General features: G+C 36.2%; 1 protein-coding gene across 1 annotated transcript in view; it reads left to right on the forward strand.

Annotated features, from left to right (window-relative positions):
* LOC126470752 (NACHT and WD repeat domain-containing protein 2) overlaps positions 1–25175 on the forward strand; it is a 312185-nt gene that overhangs the window by 191408 nt on the left and 95602 nt on the right. Inside the window, exons 17-18 of the mRNA XM_050098758.1 lie at positions 5586–5798; positions 24558–24682. Coding sequence (XP_049954715.1) covers positions 5586–5798; positions 24558–24682 — 338 coding nt within the window. The remainder of the gene's footprint in view (positions 1–5585; positions 5799–24557; positions 24683–25175) is intronic.

Below are 25175 nucleotides of genomic sequence, written 5' to 3' on the forward strand. Positions count from 1 at the left end.
GACTTCTGGATGTCATGCATATAAACATTCTGTACAATGATGGGCAACTAATAAGTATAAAAATGACTTCACAATGGAGAAAAATCTGTACCTGTGTCACATCATGAGGAGCTGCCTCCAAATATTATGAGGAACTGCCTCCAAATGGATATTTGTTGGCTCACCTGCTACAATTCAGGGGCTGGGAATGTATCAACACTGAACCAAATAAATTTTATTTACATGATTCTATATGTGTAGTTCTTTCTTTGATCTAGCTGTAAGATGTTTCAGATGTAGCATCCAAGGAGATTTCTCCTTAAATTCTAGGACCAGACACCTCAATCAATCTTTACAGCAAGAAACATGCTGTTTTGTCTTCAACAAATGTAAAATGGATATTTTCTGCCCATTTCTGTGGCCTTTTGAGAATGAGTTAAAGTTGAGGAGATATGGTTGCAAAACTGGAAGATGAGTAAAAAATAGAAAAACTGGCCACACTCAAAGAATGCTCAACCATTCTATTTACTGTGGAAGAAATGCTGTAAGGGACATTCAAAAAGAATTGAGCAGGAGACTGTAAAATGAAAACTGCTGAAGGCATTGTAATATCATTGCCTGTGGAAGAAAGTGTGATCCCTGCAAGAGCACTGAGGCCCCAAAATCACCACTGCAGGACAACAGACACAAACCTACATGATGACAGTGATGACAGAGTGAGCATGTGCATGTGTCAACCCTCCACGGCACTCAGTACTACTCAAAACAGGGAAATGGAGGCTTCAAATGAAGAGCAAATGGATGTAGTGCATTTCCTTACAGTGGGAGTGTAGGGAATGGTAATTCATTGAAGACTGGTCCAAGTATATGGAGAGCATTGCACATCTGTTGCAATTCCGATGCCCACTTCGACCTCTTGGGCAATGGTAAGTCATTGGTCATCAATAAGGACAACCATTTATTGGACACTCATACCTATAATACAGTGAGGCATTCCAGATTGTGTGTCACTGGCCACTGATATCCATCCTTCTTTGAATTGCTTGTGCCTCATCAGGAAAAGCACTACACATCTATGATCTTCTTTTGAAGCCTCCATTTCATCATTTTCAGTGTGACTAAGTGCAGTGGACTATTGATGTGTGCAAACTCTACTCTGTCAGCATGTTGGTATGTGCCCAAATCTGTCTAGTTGAGAGTTTGGGACCTCAGCGCTCTTACAGGCACCACACCTTCTTCTGTAGGCAATGACATTACGAACCCTTCAGCAGTTTTCATTTCACAGTCTTTGACTCATTTATTTTTGAATGCTCCTGATATTTAATGGTACAACAGACAGAGTAACACTTTAAATTTTTCCATAAGGAACACTTCTTCTCAAAAAAATATGTGACAAGTTATTTCTGATCCTTTAGCTGACGTGTTGATAATTGAAGAAGTATCACAATGGACAACCCTCTAATTGTGGTGATGACATAAATTTATATATCACAAAGTGGTGCCTTTACCAGCAATTTTTAAGATTTATTTTTGTAGAATCAACACAAGGTGGCTATTGTTCATGAACTGAAGTGTGTGTCTTACAGAGTTGATAAAAATAAAACTGTAAAAACTACTTGCACATTTGACATATTGCCCTCATTTTAGGAAAGAGATCAGGATACACTTCCTCTAGGAGCTGGGAAACTTTTCCTGACCAGGTCTTATTGAAACGTTGTAGGAGAATATCTTTTTATTGGAGATCCAATTGCAGCAGCTGTAGTGAACTCCCTCAGGAGCAGTAACTATATTCTTCATTGAAGACAAATCAGATTCTAACTTATATATTGAAAACAAGGAATTACACAGCTATGTGTTTGTGGGCTAGTAGTCTAGCCTTCTCTTTTCATGACTTCATCACAGTATACAATTGTGGGATCTTGTCTTGCAACAGATTTTTATGGAGTGCCAAAGAACATAATGAGCATGGAAATCTTTGAGGAGAAATAATTGTTGTGGAAACTCCTTACTTAACTTTATGAGAGCTTCTATACAAAGTGCGTAATATGCTGGGAGACACATCAGATATTAGATGATTTTGATCAAGGCATTAATAGCCTCTAAAAGTGAGCAGTGTGAGTTATGAGGTTGGTTATGAGGCTAGAATGATATGTCTCACTGCAAGTACAGCAAACTACTTTTTGCTCTGTCACCATTTCAATCATTTTTGCTGCACATGTGCATTCACCATTATAAGCAAACCTCTGACACTTACACATCTTGTTGGATGTTTTAGAAAGTGTCTTACTCTGAGGCATAGACGGCCAACCATTATGTGTTCCAACAATGTTAAACACTAAAATAAATGCTACTGTTTCTTTCAGTACATCACATATTTTCCTCATGATTTTCTTCACTTCACTGATGCTCATATCTGACCATCTGACATCTATATGTATTCTGTTTTGCCTTTCAAAGAACCCTAACAAATGTTGAGTGTGTTGTGATGTTCACAAATGACAGAACAGTGATCAAATTTCTCTGTTACTAATAATATTACTACCTGTTGAGATGTAGCAGACTCAATCAGAAGGATGATAAGAAACATCATTTTCACTACTTTTAAAATACCTTTCTTTATTTTTAATCCTGTCTGAATGTAAGTGATGTTTTTTTTTTTCAAAATTGTCTTCTTCTTTCCTAACACAAAAAACAGATATTGGTACTATGTCACCCAGATAATATTCCTAACTTTTTTCATTATGTCCAGCAAAGGACTATGTGATAATTTAATTCCCTTCCCATTTGTTGTTTTGTATTGATCCAATATTCTGTCTTCTTCTCATCATGTGTCTTCTTTTCTTTTTTCCCTACTGATCTCTTACCTCCTCTATCTTGAAATTCTTCTTATTTCAACACTCACCTCTGGAAACAGTTACTTTTGTTGCTTCTTCTTCTTTTATGTTTTGTATTTCTGAATCTCTTTGAGCTTCTCATGTACAACTTATTAGGTATTAATGTTTTGTCTCAGATATATGTGAGGATAATTTTTGTTAGCTCATGTTCACCTACTCTGTATCAATGCAAAAAATATGTCTTATTTTCATTTTTTATTTTTTTTTTTATTTTTCTGTGGCCTCATGTATGTTGTGACTGATTCTTAATTTGCAGGATTCTATGCTTTTTATTGAACCAAAGATTATCCTCATAATTCTTCTCTCTAACACTTATAGTTTGTGTAATTTATAATTTAGTGCTAGGCATTGAGTTGTATATACACATTATAATTTCATTCCCGTGTTGCGATGTGTTGTTTTTGCATTTTGTGACATGCACTTTTATCGTGAATATTTTTAATTATTCTAAGTGCTATTTCCATTTGGTGTAGCCAGTGGATAAAACTTGAGTTTTTCAAACTGTTGCCCTGTCTGAACTGTGTGAATTCCTAGAAGTGCCTGCTGTTTGCCATGACCCAGTAGTCTTGTTAGGTTATCAATTACTTTACATGTGTAGTCTTTCCCTCCTCTCAGTTGTTCTTTTGTTTTGGTTTTTACAATAGAAAAAATTATAATTAACCTTGTTCTACCCATAAATTTAGTAACTGAGATAACTTGCTCCAGTATTATTATTGACCTACAAGGATTTAGTTACTATTCATTGTTTTTAACATATAACACAGATTAATATTTTATGCAGACAAAGTTTATCATTTATACTGTTTAACATCAGATTTGTTATGATGTTTCCTTTGTTATGATTCTCTTAAACTTTTTCACTGCACAATATAATTTACATTTGATGAATTTTGCCATTGTGATTTCAATTTATACATAGATAAAGTTTTGGTAGTTTTGGAGACTGTGTTGAAGCAAGTGAGGCCAGGTTTTGTTATCAATTGTAGGACACATAATTTATATTGCTGATTCCTTGTGTTTTGAACATCCACTAAAATTTACTATATGTGTTTAGGTCTTCTTAGCTTGGACAAGCTAGCATTCACATAGCAGCAATCTTTTTGCCCTAGGATCGAGACCAACAATCCATTCAATACTCTTTATTGACCAGAAAATACAGTCGACTAGCAAATGGAAAGCAGGTGTTGACAGGTGTGAAAATTACTGAACTATCAGTTTAATAAGCCATGGTTGCAAAATACTAACATGAATTATTCACAAACAATTGGAAAAACTGGTAGAAGTTGACCAAAGGGAGAATCAGTTTGGATTCTGTGTGGGAACATTCGAGGCAATACTGACTCTACAACTTATCTTAGAAGACAAGTTAAGGAAAGGCAAACTTACATTTCTAGCATTTGTATACTTAGAGAAAGCTTTTGACAAGGTTGACTGGAATACTCTTTTCAAATTCTGAATGTGGCAGGTGTAAAATATAGGGAGCGAAAGGCTGTTTACAATTTTTACAGAAACCAGATGGCAGTGGTTGAGAATGGAGTGAGATAGGCTACAAGCCTATCTCCAATATTATTCAATCTGTATATTGAGCAAGCAGTAAAGGAAACAACAGAAAAGAAAGATAGAGTAGGAATTAAAATCCATGGAGAAGAAATACATACTTTGAGGTTTGCCAACAAGATTGTAATTTTATTAGAGACAGCAAAGGACCTGGAGGAGCAGCTGAATGGAGTGGACAGTGTCTTGAAAAGAGGACATAAGATGAACATTAAGTTGAATTAAATCAGGTGATGCCAAGGGAATTAGATTAGGAAATGAGACACTTAAAGTAGTAGATGAGTTTTGCTATTTGGGGTGCAAAATAACTGATGATGGTCAAAGTAGAGAGAATATTAAATCTACACTGGCATTTCTGAAGAAGAGAAATTTGTTAACATTGATTACAGAGTTAAATGTTAGAAAGTTTTTTCTGAAAGTACTTGTATGGAGTGTAGCCATGTATGGAAGTGAAACATGGATGATAAACACTGTAGACATGAAGAGAATAGAAGCTTTCAAAATATGGTGCTACAGTAGAATGCTGCAAATTAGATGGCTGGATCAAGTAAATAATGAGGAGGTACTGAATAGAATTTGGGAGAAGAGTAATTTGTGGCACAACTTAACTAGAAGAAGGGACTGGTTGGTAGGACATGTTCTGAGGCATCAATGGATCACTAATTTGGTATTGGAGGGAAGTGTGGACGGTAAAAATCATAGAGGAAGAACAAGAGATGAATGCACTGCCAAGCAGATTCAGAAGGATGTAGGTTACAGTAGTTATTTGGAGATGAAGAGACTTGCACAGGATAGAATAGTATAGAGAGCTGCATCAAACCAGTCTCTGGACTGAAGACCATGGCAACAACAACAACTAGAGCATTTTGCTAACATTATTTATGTGACAAATAAATTTGTCCAGAGTGTCTTTATATTTCTAATCAAATGGGGCCCTGAGTAAAATTATTTTAATTGAATATAATGTATTTAATATTGTTACCACTAATTTCCAAAAACAAAATTGTTCTCTTATTTACTGCTACCACATTATTATATCACAATTTATCTCTTGTTATATTGTCATTTGCATATTCCATTAATGATAATTGCGATCTTTTGCTATGGTGATATAGAAGGATTCTTAGTTATATCTGGTTTTATGTGAATGTGTTACAGTATTCTCTAGAGGGCCACCAGTTTGCTGTGTTTGGATTTTGTTTAACATCTGACTTTCGGTACATTGTCTCAATTTCAAATAAGTTTATCACTTGGGATTTGTCAACAAGTGATCTTACAAGAGAAGTGAACCCAGGAATACAAGGAATAATGCAGCAAATGATTTTGAGCCCTGATAATCGTTTTGCTGCAGCATTTACTAACAACAACCAGGTTTGTGTAAATATAAATTATGTGTTAGCAATAGATTACAGCTGATAAAATTCCTTACATATAAAATAGAAGCTGATTAAAGTGAAATGGCTGACCTTACAGCACTTTTCTGAGGCTATTTTTTTGTATAAGATTAACTTTAAGATTCAGTCAGGTATTTACAGTCAAATCACTTTAATTAAAGAAATGTTAGATTGTCATTCAAGAATTCATACCAAAAAAGTTATAAGATATATGAGAAAACTATCAGTAAGGATGTTGTATCAGAATTAGAATTTTACTATCACAGTTTATACAGTTTTAAATAACTGGTTATATGTATAGGAAACTCATAACAAATAAACAGTAAATAGAACACTGCTATAATTTATAGTATGGTATTGGTATTTCATCAGAAGTATGTAATATAATTATATAAACTTAGAAAGCTAAATTAACTTAGTGGGTGAACTAGAAAATGAATGTGATGCTTTACTTTTATATTTTATACTGATTTGAGTTCTGAGCCTTTGTGTTAGGTTCTGCTGGAAGAAGATCAGCCTAAGCTGGTAGCCCAAGAACTTGATCAGCTTGAAGATTTTTTGCAAATCCTACTTCTACTACTTTTACCCAGCCATACCAGTTACCAAAAGGAACAGTAGCAGTCTCTTATCAGTCCAGTCAAGTAGCTCTATCACTATATCTCCAAACCCAGTATATAGCAATCCCTTCTGGACCATATATACCACCACAGCAATCCATATAGGAGTACCTTGAGTCTTCTTCATGTGCTCCATCTCTAATGCTGGGATGACATTCTTGTCAAGAAAAAGCTTGACAGCCTTATAGCTCTACAAGTATTGAACCAGAACCTCCAGCAGTATGTTATTGTTAAGCCACTTCACATTGACCTCAAAGAAAGAATTGTCTGCTAGCTCATTGATGATCTCCAGTGAGCCATCGTCCTTGTGTTAGATGTGTGGAGGAAGGAGAGAGAGATTGTGGGGAGGGGGGAGCATATGCCACCAGGTTGCTATTGTGCTGTCAATAATCCTACGGTCATTTGTCAACTACAGTGCACCATCTGCGGTGTGAGCATACCATGATCCTTCTTCTACTACTTGTTCTCAGCCATACCAGCCATTCTTGTCATACTCACAGCTGACGTCATCCTCAGCTAACCTGCATAGTCAGTCATCTGAGTTTTGTTGGGTGTAAGTCAGTTGGTCATCATTCAGAACATCAGTTAATCACTTGATTAAATCAGAGGGCAGGATCACCAAGGATATCTTGGGTTCTCTGGGCATCTTTTGTCCATCAGTCTTCCATTGCCCATTGTGCATGCAAAACATTAACAGTTTGCTTTCACTGTTAGTACAGCAAACACAACAATTTTGCTCAGGTGTGTGTGCTTAACAGGTCTCTCAGTTCTGCTCTCTCCAGCAGAATTGGTGTCTTTATTACTTTATTGCTATATCTGCATCATTTAGTAGTCATGGATGGACAGACAGCACGAAACACATATACATATGTGTTGTTTGCAATTTTTCAAATAACACATAAGGAATATTTTTCACAATAAGGACAATATCATTTAGTTCAGTCACTTTGGTCACTGTTGAAAAATTCTCAAATAGGGTTTGATGGATGGCATTTCAAGTCCTGTGCAGTTTTTCTTTTGAATAATCCAGGCAGCAGAAATTCCACTTGTCAAGGCAGTGCATTGAACATTTTTTGAGCAACCATTGGGAAACTATCTTGTGTTCCAGACAGTTGACAGCTTGGTATAAATATTTCAACATTCCTCTTGTAGCGGATGTCATAATAATACAGTGTGTAAGAAAAATGTATGGCACGAATTGCAGGACACATTCCTCACATGTAAATGAAGAAATTATGTTATATAAACATGGGTCTTGAAACCATCTGTTTCCATCATGTTACAACGCATTTTCTCCAAATCATTGATTATGGAAAATACACATGAACAGAACACACTAGTATACCACGTGCAACTCTTTCTTACAGGAGATGTTCAATATGCCTCTGTGGGCATTGATACATGAATCAACCTGCCATTGTATTGAATCTCAGATGTGCTGATGTATCCCTGGAGTATTGCATAAGGTTTTGCAGCCTTGCATAACATGGGCATGGAGACTCGGAACATCTTGTACTTGTGTTCCATACACAAGAGCTTTCAAATGCCCCCATAAGTAATAGTCCAATGGATTTAGGTCCAGAGAACATGAAGACCAGGCGATTGGTCCATCTCTATGTATCCATCTTTAAGCAGATCTATTATTTAGAAGCAAATGGACATTGGGACCCAAATGAGGAGTTGCTCCATTATGCATGAAGTACATGTTTTGTCACACAGCTAGAGGCACATCTGCTAAGAGATCAGGTACAACATTCTCTATGAAATTATGATAACTTTGTTCATAGAGCCTGGGTGGAAGTTACTGAGGCCCTACCAAACAGTCACCAACAATGCTGGCTTAAACACTGACAGAAAATCTTTGTTGGTGACTTGCTTCAACAGCTGTGTGATGATTGACATCTGACCATACATGGTGATTGTGAAAATTTAAAATATGATCTCATTCATACTCATTGGAGGAAATGAGTTCTAACATGGAAACAAAGTGTGGCTCCATAAACTTTCCCAGCATAGTAATTGATGATATTCATGTCAGGTCTCCAGCTGGAGTATATCATCATCATGACACAATATTTCAGAAGTTCACCTGGCCACCATTTCCAGGTGAGTAAGGTGTCACACTAACTCACCAGAACTGAAATCAAACACATTACGGCAGCTCCTTCATACACTGGCTGTAGGTCCACCACTTGTGTGCGGATATAACTGCCCTCTAGCACAAGGCACAACAGTGCACCAGTGGTGAAAACTTGTAGAAATGATAAACTGATATAAAACGCTATTGACAGCTTTTGGTGATGAAAATGTAGACTGTTGCTTTTTATTATCAACCAAAACAGGATTACAACTCTTGCTTAAAGGATACCCCTCATCTCTGTTTATATTAGTGTCAGACAGCCAGATTTCAATGGCTCCTTTCACTACACAGTCTCAGTAATATGACACAGGGCAACCCCTTGTGTCTCATGATACAACATTTTATGTCCTTCAGTAAGACAATGTCTACAACTGCAGATTTTTCTGGCTGAAATGAATGCATGTGGCGATGGTGCTCCGAGCATCAATCCTGGACTGTTCGAATCATGTGCCCAATACAGGCTTTCCTGCAATGGCAAGGAATTTTGTAGACATTGGGCTTCCTCAAATGCAAATTGTCCTTCACTGAGCCTAGCAGAGCTCTAGTCTTAGCTGGCAGACAGAATAGACTTTGAATATCAAATTTCTTTAAAATTCTTCCTTTTCTTGAAGATGTGCTTCCCACAAAAAGTAGGAATGCCCTGATCTGCTTGTATCTTCAGTTGGTTCCCACAAAGGTCCAATGTGTAGAGCATGACAGATCTGATTGTTGACATAATCATTCTGCTTGAACACAGCTTTTAGATGATCTAGTTCTTGTGTCAAACTATCTGCATCTGAGATGGTGTAAGCTGTTCTTACCAGTGTATGTAGGACCCCGTTGCATTGGTATAATGGATGACAACTTGATGCATGAAGGTATTGGTTTGTATGCGTGGACTTACAATAAACACTGCACCCTTGTATCTCATCTTACCTCCTGTAGACTAAGACATATAAAAATGGAAGTTATCCATCCTTTTAAACTTCCATTATGAACTTAATATTGGGATGCAGACTGTTAAAATGATCTAGGAAATGATTCAGAGCATCCCTCCCATGTGGCCATACCATAAACGTATTGCTGACATGTCTCGAAAAACAAGTTGGGTTCAAGAACACCATCTTCAATGCCATGTCCTCAAAATCTTCCCTAAACAAATTGGCAACTATGGGGGATAATGGATTTCAGATACTCACTCCGTCAGTTTGTTCAAAGTATTTGTCATTAAATAAAAAATACATTGACACATCGGCACATGGTGACAAAGCTTAGTTGTTTCTTCGACCAATTTTTCATCAATTAACTGCAAAGAATCTTTGAGAGTAACTCTGGTAAAAAGTGACGCACCATCAAAGCTAATGAGCAAATCCATGGGACTGAGACACTAAGAATTCAAACGCTGAATAAAAACAAGAGAATTGGAAACGTAATGTTCACATTTTATGACATGAGGGCTGAGACTGGATGTTAATACTTGGCTATGTTGCAAGTCGGAGTGCCCAAATTGCTAACAATAGGCCGAAGAGGAACTTCTTGCTTGTGTACCTTAGGCAAACTGTGTAATCTTGGTGGGACTGCAGCACCAGGTCAAAGTCCGTTAAGAACATTGTCAGATAATGAACTCTTCTTCAGAAGTGAAAGTGTCTTGTATTTTATAGTTTCACTTGGATCATTCTGTAATCTTCGATATGCCAATTCTGCATGCAAAAGATCCATTTTACCCACATAATAATATCATGAAAGAAGAACCATTGCCTTGCCCTTGTCCACTGGTAGAATTACTAAATTCTGGTCTTCTCTGATGGACCGGATCACAGATCCTTCGTGCAAGGAGGTTACATTGTGAGGAGTGGCACCTGATACAACATCAGCCAGATCGTCAGGAAACCTGGACACTGCTTGTTCAATGGCGGAAATGAATTCTGTAATGGGAACATTCCTGGATGTCGGGGCAAAATTTAATCCATTTTCCAATACTGCCAGTGTAGTATCATCCAGTTGTTTGATTGTGAGGTTAATCACAACATGTTAATGATGTCATCATCCATTATTGTAGATTGAGAAGAAAGCCATTGAAACTTCAACATTGACCACTGACAGCATTTGCATGGACCCAGTTTGATATTGGGCAGGATAAATTGTCAACCCAGTCCCAAGATGCAGAAGACAGCAATGCTGAAACTTCCAAATGCAAATAAAATAAATCCTATGATATGAAATCCAATTGTCTATCTGTTAAAAGAATATACTGTTTCTTTTTTCTTCTTTTTTCTTTTTTATGAAGTACTTTTTAATTTTTTTAAAGAGCACATCTGTTTCTAGGAGAGCTGTACAGCAGATTTTCCTTCAATAAAAAAGGTAGTGTCATCATCAAAATGTAAAATGTGGTTATTATAACATGCATCATTGACAAAAATAGGGAAAGGAGAGGTCTTATGACATATCCATGGAGTATGCTACACTCCAGTTTTTGTTCTTGGAAGATTTATCCATGGACTGATACTACCTGCCATCAGTTTTCAAAATAAGACTGAAGAGTTACCAGAACAACATCTCCAACACCACAACACTTTAGCTTATTGAGCAGTATCTTGTGCAAGATACAGTCAAATGCCTTGCTGAGGTCACTTTCTCTGTCCTTGAACCCCTGTCTTATCTTTGGAATTAAAATCAGTGCTGCTATAATTGTTGGCTTTCCTTTTCAAAATTGTGCTGTGTGTCCCGAAAGATTTTACTATCTTCAAAGTAACTTCAAAGTAACTTATCTGGTGTTTCAGCCCAGACTCCATAACTGTAACTAAAATTGGTCTGAAACTTGACGCTTTGAACTGGTCCCCTTTTTTGTAGGCTGGTACTGTCTGTGCCAGTTTTTTGGAATTCTGGGATAACACCAAAGGATAAACATTTATTTATTACTATGGGTAATGGTAAATGGTAAATGATATTCTTCAGGATTGTGCAGTACATGTCATAGATATCTGCATTCTCTGAGTGCTTATATGAATTCACTGTTTTTACTGTGTTTTAGGATGCACTTCATTCCACTTTTTAATTGTGCAACAGTGTAAATTTCCTATATGAGTTTTAGGATCTAATCCCATGTGTGGTATTTCACTTATAGTATTTTTCACTGTTCTAAGTACTGACTGAAGACATCAGAACTATACGAATTTAATGCAGAGTTAGGCTTTCTTCTGTGCCCATTTACCAGATTCCAAGTTGCTTTACATGAGTTGTGAGCCTCTTTAATACACCTGTGATTGTATTTCGTTTTTGCATCCTCTACTTCCTTTGTGTAAATTCTCTTAGCTCTTAAGTAGTTAGAATGGAGTAAGTTTGTAAGTCTGTAATTGGAAGATCTAAAGCTGTCTTCATCCAGTCCCTGATCGTTATGACAATGCATTTTAATTTATCTAGCTCTTTAATAGGTTTCTCCTATTCTTTTGTTTTCTCTATAGGATTATTCTTGGGGATTATTAGGAATATGTCATCAAATTTCATCAATAAGCTTTGGAATAGACATTCTAATGAGTCACTGGTCCACATTTCTGCAATTTTATGCTGCTCTTCTTCAATAATCCTTTTACTGAATGTGTGACTTGAGTACCATATGAATAGTTGCAATTTACTTTTGTTCTCCATACCGAGTTCCATTACTAATGTGCTGCGATGTGCAATCATAGGTTCAACTACAATTATATTATAATTCCATGTACTGAAGTCGGTGGTAGCTGTGTCTCACCAGGTATCACTCATTGTTGGGGAACAATTTGCTACAAGCATCCCATAGCTATTTATTAAGCTCACAAAGAGCCTCTCTTTACCACTTCCACCACCTATATATATGATGGGGTCACCATACAATGCAGTTTTAGACTTAAGGCATGTAAAGTAAGATAAACAGTTCTCCATCCACGCAATAAAGTTTTCAAAGGTACACTCTGGTGAATGGCACACAGAGTTAACAATGAGAGCCACTTCAAGATCCAGATCTGCACAAAAAAATTTAAAATTGATTCCCTTTACACTACTATTTTTTTTTTTTTTTTTTTTACATACACTGTCACATCACCATGAGTGGTAGTAGTTTGATACCATGCATTTACCATATCTAAATATTCAAAAGATCTGTAACAGCCACCTTCTGCTTCTGTCAACCATTGCTCACAGATACATAAAACATCTGGTTTCACATCTTCTATAAAGAATGATAAAAGGTTCACCTTGGTTCTTAAACACTGCACATTAAAACTTGCTACGCTGAAAGTCATATTACTGTCAACATTAATATCCTTTCTGTATGATATTCTGTGGCCCTGATTTTTTATTTCAAACTTATTTTACTGGGGCACTGGTTGATGTCCAGAATAAACAAATGCTTTATTCCAACTTTCTTGGGCAATATGACAATGCCCACTAGCTTGTCCTTAAGATGGAAATCAACATTGATCTTGAAACTAATATTTACACGCTTAGTTTCTAGTGATAATTGGTATAGCATGGAAATATTTTGTCAAGATATTTGTTTAGATTTTTAGTTGTTGCACCATTTTCACTCCATATAGCACTCCTTGTTCCTCATCAGTGCTTATTATCAGATTATTTTCTGTCTCTGGCACTTGAATTTCATGGCAGGTGATTGGGGTATTGGGGTATTTATCTTTCTTCCTCTACAGGTGTCTGGAGTGCTACCTTATAAGGCATTTTTGGCTGTACAGCTACATCTTAAGTCATTTAATGCATGTTTGTTTGTTTGTTGTTCTGCTGTAGTGGATGGGATTCCCTTATCACTACAACGAGCAGTTGTTTTCCTATAATGTACCTCATGCCAATCTGTAATTGCATTGAGTGGCAGTATCTCTTCTGAAAGACTCACAGGGTTGTAAAGACTGTTTTGATAGTTACTGACATCAGTTTTTGTTTTGTTAAAAGAAATATTATTCATGCATCATTTCTGTGTCACATCATGGACTGTAGGTTCTTTATTATTATTTACTTGTTCTGACTTGCTTATTGTGGTTGCAATATTGTTTTCTTGTTCACACACATTGCACATGGTGAAATTCTGACTATAAATCTTATTATGCACCCCTTGGTCTTTCACTGGTTGCCACAAATGTGGCAAAATGTAGGGCTGGCCCTCTGTAAACATTTCTTATATACAGCAACGTAATTTTTAACACCAATCACAGCCCATCTTTTACTCCAGTTACATTTTTTAGTGCTTTACATTGTATTATATGAAATTATCTTTAATTAATGTCTTTTGATGAGTTTTTATAACTCCTTCTGATGACATGTTGATAGGTGATTGTTTAGCCCTTTTGTTGTACACAAGTAATGCCTCACATTTTAATATGTATCCTCTAAAATATATAATTTTACTCAACTTTTGTCTTGAGCTAAGTTGTAATTGCCATTTTAATTGTTGTCATGGACTATCCTAATGTGTATTACTGATACGTAGAAATAATTGTATCGCCAGTGAAGTATATATTGTATGCAATGTGGTGTATCATTGCATCTTATTACATTGCTGCAGTATTAGGTCACTTCTGTATGGAAAGATGACATAGCAAGTACTGAATAGTTGGTTATAGCTCAATGAGCACTCACTGCATAACCCAATGTATTTTGTGCGACATATATCTTAATAATCGCCTTAAAGTCAGACTATTGGTTTGTTAGTATTTGGTAGTCACTAGGAAGTGGAATCATGAACGTTAACTAAACCAATAATCACACAAATAAATGTGACTTGATCAACTTTGATCATGTTTCAGACTATTCTGACAAACTTTTTTCTCTTATGAAATGAACAGACCAGAACTGTTCCTAACATTAGGTGTTAACCTAATATTGCCACTGAGGATACACCCTCTCAAATTTTTTATTTTTTTACCTCTTACTTTATGTCAGTGACAAACATTTATTTATATTTTTGTATGTTTTAAAGTATAGGGTACATAACATTGCTTACATTCTGATCATTGTTATTTCATTATGAAGGGCTTAAACATGTGCAATTCATTTATAATGCAAGATTTCTTGTATTCTCATTTCTTCTTGTCCATCAGAAACTTCTTTTGTTTGACACTTCTCTTGTCCATCTTGATTTATTTTAATGAAAATTTATCAGATCCCTTGATGGAGTAGTACATCAACATGAAACAGTCACAGTTTTATAGTTATTTCTTGTGGTATTTCTTGAAATCATCAGTTGAGTTAACATTGGCCCTTTGCAAGTAACATTGGCCCAGATGAAAAACAAGTTACTATGCCTTGCATTGCACATACTTTAATGAATATCCATATCCCTTATGTTAAACAATAGGTAGCAGCACTAGCTGCACTGTTTTTCCACCATTTCTGTAGTTCTAGAATCTGCTGCCACATAGGCACTTGTTACGTAAAAGGCTTTTTAGTTGAGGCAGAATAGTGATGTTCCAGCTTTCATCTGTTAGTCTGTTAAAGAAGTCATTTGAATTTTTATAAGAGGTTTAGACTGATGTGTAAAATATGAAATTCATAATTTTCATTTGGGTGAAAATAAACTCTATATTTCACAATGGGATAATATTGTCCTGTGTTTTGGGCTAAGTTTCACCAGAAGGCTGAAATTTTGTTTATGTTGTTACCTACCAGGCTGACAAGAGTTTCATTAACTACTGAACGGCCTAAAAGAGGACATTTTCCAAATCTTTATCTCCAGATTCAAAGGCTTGGGATTGTCTCCATAAACAGACAAAAGCTTCTTGAAACTTTGGCAATGAACAAAAATAAAGTTGACATGGTAGAAGACACAATCTTAACAGCTACAGAAAAAAGTGACTATTTAACATTCTTAACTGAAGCTAAGAAGATGTGTTACTGGAGGCCGTACAAAATAAACCAACCCAAAAATTTTCTAAGAACAACCTATTTTCTGCTCCTCAACTGCATAGCTTTGTGTAATCCTTTTTGTTAACATTTAAATTGTCTTATGCTTTGGAAATGATTGACCTGACAAAATAAAGTAATTAGTATTTTCTTTGACATTTTATCTCTTTTAATTGTTTACTTCGCTGCTTGGAATTTAACAATTCGTTGAACTTTAGTAATGATCTATTACATACACAATTGATGTTTGGTTAGTTTAACATGGGATCAGTGCAATTTTGGCTTTCTGTGAGTAGATTTGAACACATGGGACAATGTCACCCCAAGTAATGCTAACACTACCTGAACACTTTGAAAAATTATTGCAGCAATAAACAGTTTCTAAATTATGATAACATCTACCCTGATTTAGTCACACAGGGGATACAGATACTAAAAAAAAATTATACTTCAGTTCACCAGCACTCTGCCAACTAATCAGATGTTAACATGTCAAAGGAGATGGGAAAGTGGAACAATTTTACCCCAGCTGATGGTAATTAATTACTTCTTGGAGTCATGTGACTGTCTAAAATGCTCATCACGAGAACATTCTTGTTTACTTTCCTCATTTAATTTTCCTTCTTTGATTCCCAAAATCTACATGATATGCTTCATCAAAGCTACTTTATGTATGAATACCTTAACTTTTTCCTGCATCTTCCCCATTTTGTTTTGTCAGATGATGGAGAAGTTATTTTACAGATGAGTTGAACATAAGCCAAAATTTATTAAATGTGTTAGTATAAATGAACATTCATAATGAAGTTCCATATTTCACAAATGTATTTTCTTCACGTTCTCCTGCTCCTCCGTGTCAGGTGAGAATATAGAGGGTGATTCAGCTGCCCTTTTTAAGTGTTGTTTTATGCAACCCCCAATCTTATATATGGCCTTTAGAAACCATGTGTGAGATTTTCAAATTTTCTCACTTGCTATGCCCAAATTATTTGAAGAAATGAACAAGGCCTTTTTGTAGGAATTTTAATATAGTTAAGTTTTATACTGGGATATTTTTTCACACTAGGCCATGGTTTTTGTGTTATTCAAGACAAATGTGCTAAAGTGACCTTCAAACAAACCTCTAACCCCACAGTCATCCCCCACCAGTCAGGATTTCTAGTATGTTGTTAGTGGCTCTCCTTCCTGCCATCGTACAAAAATTTCCAAATGCACTAACTATTCCTGATATTCAACCTTTTTTTTAGTCTTTATCAATTAATCTATTATGACACCAGTATAGTTGGCTATTTCATTAACATTGTTAATTTGAATGTGCTTCTGAGAATAATGAAAGAAAGATGATTTTTTTAAATGTTACACTAAAACCAATTAAACTGCAATTTGATCCAAACGTGACCCTTTCAAGCACGGTAGTTTCATATTCAGAAGGTCTGAAGAATACAATTATGCAATTGTTTATTGTATGCTGCTAAAATTCACAAAATTGTTAGGTAATATTCAAACAAATGTCAATTTTACAATTTCTAAGTGCTCAACTGTACCAGTGGCATAATAAGGCCAGTCACTGAAGAGTTGGAAATAATTCAGGCAGTCACAAATTTTTATAAAGTGGTAGGAGTGAATGCCATGAACAATGTACTAGAAATCTTGACAGGTTGAATGTGAGGAAGGACTGTGTGTCTGAAGGCCACTTTTGTATTTTTTCTTGAGTAAATCAAAAACTAAAAGTGCTAGCAAAAGTGTATCCCACTACAAAATTCAACTACATCAAATTTCCTACAAAAAAGGTCCTGTTCATTTTCCTGTGGGACTAATTGTTTGAGTTTGCTTATAGTGAGAGAGAAAATATGAAAATCTTGCATGTGGTTTCTGAAGATGGCGACGAGTGTAGTGATGCATAGTGAGCGAGTGAATAAAAGTTACTGTTCTGTCATAAAAAAGGAATCCTGTGAAAACTGTAAAAGTGAAACCGAAAAACTAAACGAATGCATTTCAAGTTTACAAAAAGTTGTAGATGTTCTAAGACGTGAGGTTTCGCATATAACTAATGAAAACTGTGAGCTGAAGAAGTTGCGCCATATTCTAAATGATAAAACAATAAAGCCACAAAACCGGAACCTGGTGAGTTATGAGAAGCGGAAAGGAAGCGATAGACAGGCATCAAAGGCAGCAAATGAAATTATAATTACAGATAAAAACAGGTACAGTGTTCTGTCAAATAGTAGTGATGCCTGCAATAAGGATATGCAAAACCCTAGTGAAGTGATGCAAGACAGTGAAACAACGTCCGAGTGGAGAAAAGTGTCGCTAAAAGGTAATCACTTGTCCACTAAAAGAATAACAAACTCCGTAAAATCAGTCACATTTTGCGATAAAAACAAATACGACGTTTTGCAACAAAGTGAAAATACAAATAAACAAAAACCGACGTGTGTGACAAAGAAGAAAGAATCAAAAGTCGACGTCTTTGGAGACAGTCATGCCAAAGGAATTTCTCAAGAACTGCAAGTAAATAGTAAATCAACGACAGTCACAGGCATGGTTAAACCAGGTGCTGGTTTCAAAGAAGTGACGAAAAGCATCGTAAAATATAACTATGACAAGCAGGACAGTGTACGCAGGAGCTAAAGACATTTACAAAAACAATGCTATGAAAATGTATAAACAGCTCTTGAGTCTTTTGCTAGTACTGTCAAATACAAACATTTTACTGGTGAACTTTACCCACAGGCATGATTTACCTGAATGGTCATGTGTGAATAAGGAAATTCACAGAATTAATGCGAAACTTAAAAGTAGTTGTAGGCTATTCAGCAATGTGAAATTAATTGACTCAAGCACACTTTACAGAGAATGTTTTACGAAACATGGGCTTCACCTTAACAGAAACGGAAAGGCCAGGTTAGGAAACTTAATAAGGGAAGCAATTAAATGCAATTACAAAGTGACAGCCACTGAACTGGGATGGTACAAATCTCCAATAGCAGAAACACCAGCAAAAATAGGAGCAGCACGCAAATTGACCATCCAAAAAACAGTAGCAACAGAGGAACCTACTACTGAACCAACATTAGCAGCAGCAGAACTAACAACAGAAGCAATAGTTACAGCATCAAAAACCAACCAACCAGAATCATTAGCAGTCACAGCAACATCAGAAGCAGTAGTTCCAACATCAATAACCAAGCAACCAGAATCACTGGCATTCACTGCAACAGCACACAGCAGCAGTAGTGGTAATAGGAGCAGTCATCACACCAGAAGAAGGCAGCCACCCTTGAGAAGCCAGGATTTTTGCTGGGGCAAAGCAGTGAACAACAGCACATAACAGGGAAAGAGATAAATGCTTGCAAGCGGAGGAATCTACAACAAGGATTTTTGGTACCTGGCCTCAGTTACAAGACTAACATAAGGCAGATACCTTCAGATACACCAACTTCCAAGTCTAACTGGCAACAGACTCACCTCCACTTTCATCAACAGAAGAATAACCATGCCACCAGCTCATCTAAAGGATTTTTTAGCATCAGGTCTAAAGGGAAAAGCGCCACCAAGATAAGTGAAAACAAATGCCTAACAGTGTTTCACCAAAACATTCAAGCCATAAAGAACAAACCACAACAGCTAGAAGTAGAATTGGAAAATTTTGATAGCCAAATTTTGTGTATCACTGAACACTGGTGCAAAGGGAAGGAAATTGAACACATTGCATTAGCCTCATTTGACCTTGCATGTTACTGTAGCAGAATCTCAATGAATGGTGGAGGTTCATGTATCTATGTTAAAAAAAGGTATGTCATTTAAAGTTAGGTATGATCTTTTAGATCTAGGTGAGGACAAACATTTCGAACTTTCCCCTGTTGAAATAATAGGACCTGGCATAGCAAAAAAATTAGTCACATTTTGTGTGTACTGCTCTCCCAGTAGAGACATTGATATATTCTTCTCAAAACTGAATCAAATCTTAGACAAGGTTTCTGGACCAAAAGCAAATGTAATTATCTGTGGTGACTTAAACATTAATATGATGAAGCCTGATAAGGCTAGCAACATGTATGTGAATATTCTAAGCTGTTATGGAATATCCTCCCTTGTTAATTGTCCAACTAGAATAACGAAAGAATCCTCCTCATCTATAGATCATGTAGCTACAGATGTTGTTGTTGTTGTGGTCTTCAGTCCTGAGACTGGTTTGATGCAGCTCTCCATGCTACTCTATCCTGTGCAAGCTTCTTCATCTCCCAGTACCTACTGCAACCTACATCCTTCTGAATCCGCTTAGAGTATTCATCTCTTGGCCTCCCTCTACGATTTTTACCCTCCATGCTGCCCTCCAATGCTAAATTTGTGATCCCTTGATGCCTCAAAACATGTCCTACCAACCGATCCCTTCTTCTAGTCAAGTTGTGCCACAAACTTCTCTTCTCCCCAATCCTATTCAATACCTCCTCATTAGTTACGTGATCTACCCACCTTATCTTCAGCATTCTTCTGTAGCACCACATTTCGAAAGCTTCTATTCTCTTCTTGTCCAAACTAGTTATCGTCCATGTTTCACTTCCATACATGGCTACAATCCATACAAATACTTTCAGAAACGATTTCCTGTCATTTAAATCTATACTCGATGTTAACAAATTTCTCTTCTTCAGAAACGCTTTCCTTGCCATTCCCAGTCTACATTTTATATCCTCTCTACTTCGACCATCATCGGTTATTTTACTCCCTAAATAGCAAAACTCCTTTACTACTTTAAGTGTCTCATTTCCTAATCTAATTCCCTCAGCATCACCCGACTTAATTTGACTACATTCCATTATCCTCGTTTCGCTTTTGTTGATGTTCATCTTATATCCTCCTTTCAAGACACTGTCCATTCTGTTCAACTGCTCTTCCAAGTCCTTTGCTGTCTCTGACAGTATTACAATGTCATCGGCGAACCTCAAAGTTTTTACTTCTTCTCCATGAATTTTAATACCTACTCTGAATTTTTCTTTTGTTTCCTTTACTGCTTGCTCAATATACAGATTGAATAACATTGGGGAGAGGCTACAACCCTGTCTCACTCCTTTCCCAACCACTGCTTCCCTTTCATGCCCCTCGACTCTTATAACTGCCATCTGGTTTCTGTACAAATTGTAAATAGCCTTTCGCTCCCTGTATTTTACCCCTGCCACCTTCAGAATTTGAAAGAGAGTATTCCAGTTAACATTGTCAAAAGCTTTCTCTAAGTCTACAAATGCTAGAAACGTAGCTTTGCCTTTTCTTAATCTTTCTTCTAAGATAAGTCGTAAGGTCAGTATTGCCTCACGTGTTCCAACATTTCTACGGAATCCAAACTGATCTTCCCCGAGGTCGGCTTGTACAAGTTTTTCCATTCGTCTGTAAAGAATTCGCATTAGTATTTTGCAGCCGTGACTTATTAAACTGATAGTTCGGTAATTTTCACATCTGTCAACACCTGCTTTCTTTGGGATTGGAATTATTATATTCTTCTTGAAGTCTGAGGGTATTTCGCCTGTCTCATACATCGTGCTCACCAGATGGTAGAGTTTTGTCATGACTGGCTCTCCCGAGGCCATCATTAGTTCTAATGGAATGTTGTCTGCTCCCGGGGCCTTGTTTCGACTCAGGTCTTTCAGTGCTCTGTCAAACTCTTCACGCAGTATCTTATCTCCCATTTCGCCTTCATCTACATCCTCTTCCATTTCTATAATATTGTCCTCAAGTACATCACCCTTGTATAAACCCTCTATATACTCCTTCCACCTTTCTGCCTTCCCTTCTTTGCTTAGAACTGGGTTGCCATCTGAGCTCTTGATATTCATACAAGTGGTTCTCTTCTCTCCAAAGGTCTCTTTAATTTTCCTGTAGGCAGTACCTATCTTACCCCTAGTGAGACAAGCCTCTACATCCTTACATTTGTCCTCTAGCCATCCCTGCTCAGCCATTTTGCACTTCCTGTCGATATCATTTTTGAAACGTTTGTATTCCTGTTTGCCTGCTTCATTTACTGCATTTTTATATTTTCTCCTTTCATCAATTAAATTCAATATTTCTTCTGTTACCCAAGGATTTCTATTAGCCCTCGTCTTTTTACCTACTTGATCGTCTGCTGCCTTCACTACTTCATCCCTCAGAGCTACCCATTCTTCTTCTACTGTATTTCTTTCCCCCATTCCTGTCAATTGTTCCCTTATGCTCTCCCTGAAATTCTCTACAACTTCTGGTTCTTTCAGTTTATCCAGGTCCCATCTCCTTAAATTCCCATCTTTTTGCAGTTTCTTCAGTTTCAATCTGCAGTTCATAACCAATAGATTGTGGTCAGAACCCACATCTGCCCCAGGAAATGTCTTACAATTTAAAACCTGGTTCCTAAATCTCTGTCTTATCATTATATAATCTATCTGATACCTTTTAGTATCTCCAGGATTCTTCCAGGTATACAACCTTCTTGATAGTAAAAAATGTCATATTGTTTTCCAAAACCTGGGCCTATCAGACCACCTCTGCCAGATCTTAAAAACTAACATTCATGTAGAAACTCCTCCTAAACTTTGTACATACAAAAGAATGTTTTCCAAATCAGCCCTGTATCAGTTTAAATCCCAGCTAGAATATGAAGATTGGAGGAAAGTCTATGCAGAAACCAATGCAAATCAGAAATTTATCAAGTTCATGTCAATTTTTAAACTCGGATTTGAAGAGATGTTTCCCAAAACTCTTTATCAAATTAAAACTACAAAGAGAAATCAATGGGTGACTACAGGTATCAAAAAATCCTCAGAAACTCTTAGATATCTCAACTCCATAAAAAATAATCAATCTAACCCAGAAGTTCTGCAATTATACAAAAAGTACAGGAAAATATACAGAAAGGTGTTGCTAGCCGCAATAAAACTTTCAAACAACAAAATATTATTTGAAGCTGAAAACAAGGACAAAGCAGCCTGGAACATCGTCAAACAGGAAACATCTAACTCTGCTAAAAAAGGATCTCAATTCACATATTAAAAACAAAGCTGTACCAGTAGGTAACCCCAAAAAATTAGCTGATTTTGTAAACTCATATTTCAGTAGTATTGCAAAAAAATTACAGCAGAAATTTCCAGATACGTATGATTTACCTACTCAGAACCAGCCAACAAACTCAATGGTGCTCTTGCCAACTACAGAAAGGGAAGTGGCACTAGTAGTACACCAACTAAAAAATAAAACTTCAGTAGGACTTGATGAAATCCCAGTCTGCGTAATTAAAGATTGTATAGAATCCATAAAGGGCCCATTAACAGACATAATTAATGAATCTTTCGAATCTGGATACTTTCCGGAGTGCCTAAAACAAGCAAAAGTTATACCTATCCTTAAAAACAGAGATGCGGAAAATGTAGAGAACTACAGGCCAATCTCTATACTGTCTATCATTTCTAAAATAATAGAAATACTAGTCAAAAAGAGACTGCTAAATTACTTGAATAAATATAATCTTCTTTCCAATGACCAATTTGGTTTTAGGCCCAGAAAAGGCACACAATCTGCTACAGCACAGTTCACTAAAGTAATTTTAGAAGCACTGGACAAAGGTGAAAATGTAAGTGGTATCTTTCTAGACTTGTCCAAGGCCTTTGATACAGTTGACCACAAAATCTTACTTCATAAATTAGGGCAAATAGGAATAAGAGGTGTGACAAAGAAGTGTTTCAAATCGTACTTGGAAAACAGAGTTCAACGAGTTGAGATGTCACAAGTTTCAAACAATTCCCTTATAAAACACCTGTCTAACCCAGAAAATGCGAATATAGGCGTCCCACAGGAAAGTGTATTAGGCCTAATATTGTTTCTTATATACATTAACGACTTCCCACAAAGTATCAGACATGGAGAAAAAATACTTTTTGCTGATGACAGCAACATAGTAATAACAGGTGAAAATCCAACACAACTGTCAGAAAGAGCAAATGAGGCTCTCAATGATGTCCACAACTGGTCATTAAAAAATAAAGTAACCCTAAATGTAAAGAAAACTAACTATATTAACTTCCAATTGAACAAAAAACACAATGCCACTAGAATAAAAGTTAATAATAATGAATTAGAATGTATAACAAGTACCAAATTCTTAGGGATGAATGTAGACAGCCAACTGAAATGGACAAACCATGTCAACATTTTGGCAAAGAAATTATCCACAGCATGCTATGCTCTTACAATCCTTGCACCGGTATGCAATAATACCTGTCTTAAAATAACATATTACGGATATCTACACTCAGTCCTCAGCTATGGGATCATGTTTTGGGGAACAAGTGCCAGTAACATACAAACTGTGTTCAAAGTACAAAAAAGAGCCATAAGGATAATAACAAACAGCAACAACAGGGCCCACTGTCTAGATTTATTTAGAAAGCTAGGAATTCTAACTGTTTCTTGTGAGTATATCTTTCAGAACATAATGTTCATTAAGAAAAATCTCAACATGTACAACACAAACAGCCTAATACATGACCATGAAACAAGAGCTTGTCACCACCTCCATCTAGATAGAAAGAACAAGGCAAAGACACAAAAAAGTATATTTTATAATGGGATAAAACTGTATAACAAATTACCACAAGAAATTAAAGAAATAAATGAGCCCTTCACTTTCAGACAAAAGCTTAAAACCTTTTTAGTAAGTAAAAGTTGTTATACTGTAAAAGAATATTTAACATAGATGTAGATTATTAGCAACATATGACATTATCACCAAAATATTATGTAATTATAAATGTGTGTATGACTAGTTATAGAAACAACACAAAATATGAGATACCTGTTTCATTGTAAATGTAAATGCGTGCTCATGTGTTGTAAACTGACGACCTCCATACAATATTTATTGTTCCACGGATGAATAAATAAATAAAATAATATTGCGAGTTGCATAAAATGACATTGGTAGGGGCAGCTGAATCACCCTGTATTTATCTACACCATTGGCCTTTTAAATACATTCTAAAGCTTGAATTTTTCTGTATGCTTCACATATTGTGGATGAGAAAACTGGCATTGTTGTTATTATAGCACTTTTTTTTAAAATGATGAATATACTATGAATCTTGTGTTTATTTTTCAGACAGTTCTGTTAAATATGCTCACTAGTGAGTATGTTGTGATTGAAAATCCTCTGCCTGATGATCAGCCAATAACGGCAGTATTTCTTTTAAATGCTCACCTGTTTATTCTTGGTCCTCGGAAATGGTGAGTGTTAGTGAACAAAGTTGTTGTGCTAAATGTTCCTGTCCTTAGTCATTCCAGTAGCCTGAATCAGATATCTGAGAGTGAACTAGAAATGGTTTTATAAATGAATATTACAGGATGAAACACAAGGAGAAGGAAGACAAAACTCATAAACATGTAGATACTCTGATGGAGTCTGTTTTTCCTTATATGTGATTTCTTAGTAGATATCTCAGTAATCCTTTAGTCACTTCCTCTGTGTAATTTCTTAAGTATTTCATGACATGCTAACACTATCAGTTCATATGTCAATCAGCCTGTACTGTATAGAATACTTTATCCATGATAAATTAATTAGCTTTACTCTGCAACCATGAAACATAGGGAAGGGTTCTCAGTACTCTCTGTTTCAAAAAAGCAGCAATTCATTAGTCTTGTTCCTGAAAATGATTAACTCAGATTTTATGAAACCATAGTCACACTAATGTACGATCTTATGAAGAAGTATTTTAGT

The sequence above is a fragment of the Schistocerca serialis genome, chromosome 3 (genome assembly GCF_023864345.2).
Source record: "Schistocerca serialis cubense isolate TAMUIC-IGC-003099 chromosome 3, iqSchSeri2.2, whole genome shotgun sequence".
Lineage (NCBI taxonomy): Eukaryota > Metazoa > Arthropoda > Insecta > Orthoptera > Acrididae > Schistocerca > Schistocerca serialis.